The sequence below is a fragment of the Quercus suber genome, unplaced genomic scaffold, assembly GCF_002906115.3.
Source record: "Quercus suber isolate HL8 unplaced genomic scaffold, Cork oak 2.0 scaffold_89, whole genome shotgun sequence".
NCBI classification, from domain to species: Eukaryota; Viridiplantae; Streptophyta; class Magnoliopsida; order Fagales; family Fagaceae; genus Quercus; species Quercus suber.
In genome coordinates, this window is record NW_027069554.1 from 1,075,775 (window position 1) to 1,081,926 (window position 6,152).

General features: G+C 31.3%; 1 protein-coding gene across 1 annotated transcript; it reads right to left on the reverse strand.

Moving 5' to 3' along the window:
* Nucleotides 1–1,038: 1,038 nt before the first annotated feature.
* Nucleotides 1,039–5,729, reverse strand: LOC112017995 (putative RING-H2 finger protein ATL21B). Its single transcript, XM_024050501.2, has 2 exons — nt 4,888–5,729; nt 1,039–1,548 (listed from the first exon to the last, which is right to left on the reverse strand). The coding sequence occupies exons 1-2, from the start codon at nt 5,585–5,587 to the stop codon at nt 1,145–1,147; spliced, it is 1,104 nt and encodes a 367-aa protein (XP_023906269.1). The 5' UTR covers nt 5,588–5,729; the 3' UTR covers nt 1,039–1,144.
* Between the last annotated feature and the right edge of the window lie 423 nt (nt 5,730–6,152).

A 6,152-nucleotide genomic window follows, 5' to 3' on the forward strand; every position in this document is an offset into this window, starting at 1 on the left:
GGCCTCTTTATTCACGTTATGGCATTGGCCAATGAGCTCTATGATCTTGTCTTTGCAATTACTATTTAGGCTTAGGACTTTTTTATAGTCTTTTAATTGAAACGTGTAGCTAATGTTATGGATATTTTTGTAGGTAGAAGGGGCACAGTGATAATTCTCCATAACAGTTTCATGGACTTGGTGACAAGCATAATGGCCCTGAGTTTTGTGCAAGGAAACGCATTCTTCTTGCCCCACATACACACACACAGATCACATTCCAACAAGCTCAGTGCTACAAAAAAGAAAACATATAAGAGAAATGGAATGCATCTTTTGTGGAGCAGAAGAAACACTTGCCCATCAAATTCCTTGAAATAATAAACTTTTAATGCATCTCAAACTGGATTAAATTGGTTATCCAGCCAAAAGATAGCCTAAGAAATCCAAAACAAAGAGTCGATGAATATCACCATATTCATAGCAATCTGTTGTGGCACTACTTGGATGATAAGGAAAAAAGATGTTGAGACAACAATTAAATAGAGGGAAGAAATGGACCCTATAAAATAGAAACTTTCTCTTACTCATCTTTACTTTACAAATCTCCTCCTAACCTACTAATCCATGTGGTCACGACTTACGAGTCGAGTAAAATCCAACTCAATTTATAACAAAATTAAAATTAATTTACGATACATAAGTCTTGATAAAAGAATGTTTGGGAAAAGTTGTCAACGCACCTTATAATCACATTGAGAATTGCATGGATACCTTAAATAATATAAGTGTAATAAAAAAAATATTGTAAGATTCAATTATAAAATAAGGAAGGATCATTCAATTTGAAATTAAAGTTGCCACCCTAATGTTTAGAAATTATTATTATTATTATTATTATTATTATTTGAGCTTTAGCAATTTGGAAACTATTGCCAGGAAATATCTTGAAAATGTGTTGATTGGTGCAAACATTATTGGATTTGCAAATACCATTAAAATTTAGTTTATGCTCAAATCAAATGAGGTGACCATTCAAGAAACAATTGCTCAAACAAGGGAAGAAAAGTAAAGTACAATTTATAAAAAACATTTGTACAAAGTCTAGAATTGAAAGGGAAAAATAATATATCCCAAAGTATCATGAAATATCCACTGGTGGTAATCATTGGGGAGAATTCCGACAAATGGGGCATGTAGCATTCAAGCTAAGCCATTCATCAATGCATTCAATGTGAAAACAATGCTGGCATTTAGGTATGGTCTTTAGAGTCTCCTTAGGCTGGTATTCTGACAAACATATTGGGCAAGTGTTGTCATTGGGCTTGGGTAGGCACCAGCTCTCACCAAGAACTATTTTTGGGTATGACTCTATTGTGGACCCATCAAGGCCCACCATAATTTTGGGCGGTGGAGCAATTGTAGGATTGAATTCTGGGATTTCAACGTGTCTTCTTGCATTGTAGGACTCGATCTTGCCAAAGAGAAAACATAGTAGCCCTAGCAAGCACATACTTCCCGGTACTCCAACACCTATGGTAATGGCGTAGCGTGCGCTCCATGTAAATCCTAAACATACCACATTAATCTTTATTAAGGCATCAAGTTATACTTTAAATATCAACTAAACTACAACCCATTCGCATGCACAAAAATATTGAACAATAATGTTAATTAAAAAAGAAAAAAGAAAAATTCATTTCATATTTATTAACTTTACAATAAATATACAGCTACACAGTAACTTAAAATTCATTGAGATAATTGTAAAATTGTGCTACATTACTTTTTGTAAAATACTATAAAAATGATCAATTTTATCATAAAAAGTTTACAAAATTAACTTATTGTTTATAAAACCCATATAATAATATTAGCATAATCTCTATAACAATTTAAACATTTATTTTCCATCATAAAACAATCAATTTTCTTCTCCAAAAAAAAAAAAATCAATTTGTTGTCAAAATATGTATTCACACAACTGTTGAGCACCCAACGGCCCAACCCCCAATGCCCAACCCCAAATATGAAGCAAAAAGCATACCAGGTTTGAAAGCAAAAAACCCACCCAACCTCGGGCAAAAAGCATTGCTTCAAAGACAACTGAATGGACCAAGCAGAGTCCAATATCAGGTTTGAAAGTGCAGGCCTAATCACCTAGCCCCGCATACCAAGATCATTAAAACAAAACTTACCCATCATCAGTGCATCTGAGTCAATTTAGGTTGGCTAGACTTGATTAAAGAAGCAAAAAGAACTTATAGAGTGCGTTTTGGGACCCAATTCTAGACGTGACTCAAGAACTGAGAATTCGTTGCCTAAATCATGCCCATTATATACAAGCCCATAAAAATCAAACCCCTAATAGAAATATAATGATGCTTATAAGCTTGGACCAGTAGTGATTGTTTGTGTCTTTATCTGAGTGTGCATAAATGGGTAGTTGCTTATAGGGTATTTCAATATAAAATTAGGTCAATTGTGATATCCTGGATTTTATGGACAAGTTAAGGTTTAACAATAATTCAAAAATTCGAGAAATTAAAGCCAGCAATTACAATTTGAATCTTAAAAGAAAGACAATGCAGTTAATAAATTTATGCGTATTTTTTCTTTTTTAGTCTTGTAAATTTTGATTTTTGAGGAAATTAATGTTGATTATTAAGTTTTCATTACATGTACACATAAATTTCAAAATAAGTTTCAACTTGAATTTAAATAAATTACATAACAAATCCAAATAAGTTTAAACTTGACCAATTTTATTTCAAGACCAATTTATATAGATCAAATCTAAGCCATTTACTTTCTCAAAAAAAAAAAAATCTATGCCATTTATATTGTTTGCCACACAACCCTTATCTTGATGTCCACATTTATATTTGTCTTGACCCTAACCAAGTGCAATTTTCTAGTCTCCCTTTCTTTTGTTTTTTTTTTTTTTTTTTTTGGCCTCAAGAAAAAGCTTTAAAAGAAAAATTAACAAAACAGAGCAGAACCCAAAAGCATCCTTAGCCTTACAAGGAGCACCTCTAAATTCAAATCAACAAAATTTTCCTCCAAACCCATTTGGAGAAATTCTTCAACTCATTATGTAACGATTCTTTCATTAAGTCATATAACTTTTTAATAAATAATGTAACTAAAAATACGTGCAAATAATTTTCTCAATCATCACACAACAAGTTGAATAAATTTTCTTTCAAACTAGTTTTGAAGTAAACGTTTTCCATTAGTAAATGACTAGAATTACAAGGAAGACTCATTTACTAAGTTATTAGCATTATTGATGCAATTACGACTATGTCGGTCAACATAGTGTAAAATTATTATGAACAGGGAAAGATCCCAAATGTCTATCAATAATTAGTTGATTTCTCGAGAGGGGGTCTAGAAGACTAGAATGGCTATTCTTAGTCTTCTTACTATGGACTTCTTCTTCCTTTTTTTTTTTTTTTTTTTTTTAGAAATAAAGAAATAGGTGCAACACGAGGAGAAGGTATGATGAGGCATTGAAAAAATTCCAAATCCCATAAGCCATAGTGCTGGGTATTTGAAAGTGAACCAAATAAAAAGCTATGATTGCAGTGCGGAAAGCGTTGAGAGAACTTAAAATAAGTAGTAATTCACAGCTTTTATTGCTCCAAAATTTTGGAGTATATAATACTTCGTCAACACTTATCTTGAAACTTACCAATTCACTAGCTTTATTTAAAAACCAAAATGTTGACCTCTTGCAATGTAGGTACCACAAAATTGGCTTAAGGTAAGTCACATTTTATATAAATTAACTCCACAATCATTCATTCATCTTCTTTTATTATCGACTAATATTATTCTTTAAGTATTAAGTATTATTGTTAACAAAAACTAAGTGACTCAGGCAGCAGGACGTTGACATTTTAAAATGATATAATCGAATTAAAAATGACAGATTAAGCTTATCATAACAATTATATCATCTGTACGTACATTAGCGATTTAATTTACAAACTAATTAGTTTCGTATCAGTTTAGATCCATGAAATCTGTCTTAATCTGAATATTTTCATATAACTACTAATTAGTTAGAGATTTTTTTTTTTTTTGGGAGAAAAAGTATATTTGGTTCTTTTTTTTTTTTTTTATAGCAAAGTTTCGTAATTGACAAGTGCATAATATTATTACTATTTTTTTAGTAGGCATAATATTATGGACAAAGTTTACCTACAAAATTAGTTATAACCTTAGACTACAACCTTATTCAATATTTTTTTTATTGGAAATAAATTTTGATAAATCCATCATTAGATTACATCTAATTCTTATATCCTTCATACTTACAAAATTTCAAAAAAATTAAAGATTAATAGTTATGTCATCATACAAGTTTTTGTAGTTTAAAATTATGCATAAAATATAAGCTTATAGATTATATAGTAAATAATATCCGATTGACACAAAATTTGACAAGTGTATTAAGAACATAAAAAACATGCAATTAAACAGTTAGATTTTCAAAATATATAGTAATGTTTATTTTATTGAGTAAGATTGTAATCTTATACTACAGCCAATTTTGTAGTTAAACTTTGTCTTAATATTACTACTTATCTAAAAAAAAAGTGCATGATATTTATTAATTATTTATAATATATCCTCTTTCAAGATAAAAAAATCACTTGCTTTTGGATATAAGATATAGTTAATATGTAATCCATGTCCAAGTAATAAATTAACCCTTTGATTTTCTGAAAAGCCTTAGTATGCTAACGGTCTAAATTAAGCTAATTTAAATTGTGAATATTTTCTCTAAAAAATTAAATTAAATTGCTAAAATAACAAACATAATAGAACATTTGGATTTCCTCAACAAAAATAAATAAAATAAAAATAGAACATTTGGAGGACCAACTAGAAACTTACCAGACTGATGAGGAACATTAGAGCACACAATTTCATGGCTTGAATTGGTCTTGAACCCACACTGCCCTCCTCGTGACTCACACTTTCCACAACCAGAAGGTTCATCCCAAGTTAGCCAGAGATCATCATTAAGGTCTGAGGATAATATTTGCTCATAAAATGGCCACTGAACTGGAACCGAAACATTTGTAATGAACTCGCAAGTTGATAACAAAAGTGCAGCAACTCTTCTAGACGAGGTAGCAAATATTGTGTGATTTGAATCGCTAAGACAAATAATAGGTGTTAATTGATCTTTCAATAAAACAGAGGAGCAGTTAAAGAATGAAAATTCTTGATGATATACACCCTTAAAGGGAGAACCAGAGAGATTAAGCGAAAGAAGCTGTTTAGGGAGGCAGTTTTTTGGATCATTGATCCATATTTGCTGTGTGGTATAGTCTATCCCTTGGACAATGAACTGTCCTGAATAAGGCAGGTTCAGAAGCACTGTTTGGGTTGCATTATTGCAGGATAAGTCAAAACCCGGATAGCCACATGACTCCGGCTGACGGCTTTGTATCCGGAACGGGAAGTGAATTGCCGGGCCGTTGGGGCTGCAAACGGAGTTTTTGCATGACTCTGTGCTGGTTGCAAGGTATGAGGAGGAGGAGAAGAAGAGGAAGAAGAGGATGGAGGAAGTGACTTTGAGAATGTTCATTTGGTGTTAGGATATTTTGATGTTTGGATGCAAAGCTATATTCTACTCTACACAAGCAATATAAATACTACGTATATTTATTGTTGAAAAAATAACATGGAGTGTGTAAGAAATTGATATTTTGTTTGAAGATATTATTAAAAGTGGTGAAAATTTTGAGTTTTAAGAAATGAAAGAGATAATATATGAATTTATATGCTCATGAGTTGGACATAAGTTGAACTTTTGACATATGTGGACTCGCCTTCGTTTCCTACTTAAAGCAGAATTTAAGTCGAGTTGATGATGGTTACGGCTATTGCGTCGGTAAGATTCCTATTACTGTTGTAGAGTTGTAATTGGATTTCAGTGTATAACTGTTTTCTTTGATTGCCAGGTACACGTGCAAACACTTTCTGCAAAGGCGGCTTATATATATGTTTATATATAATTGTTATATTTGGTGTTTAGCCGATTGAATTATAATTATCCATTTTCAAATGGACACAATGTATACCGTATCTATTTATTGCTTTATCTATCACATTTATTTATGTTATTGCTCATAATTAAATTAGTATTTTGT

What these genes read in the sequence shown, in the direction of transcription:
- LOC112017995 (XM_024050501.2), bottom strand. Translation starts at nt 5,587, where the DNA reads ATGAACATTCTCAAAGTCACTTCCTCCATCCTCTTCTTCCTCTTCTTC. An exon ending in TAATGTTCCTCATCAGTCTG is followed by an intron (nt 1,549 to 4,887) that starts GTAAGTTTCTAG and finishes TGGTATGTTTAG; the next exon opens with GATTTACATGGAGCGCACGC.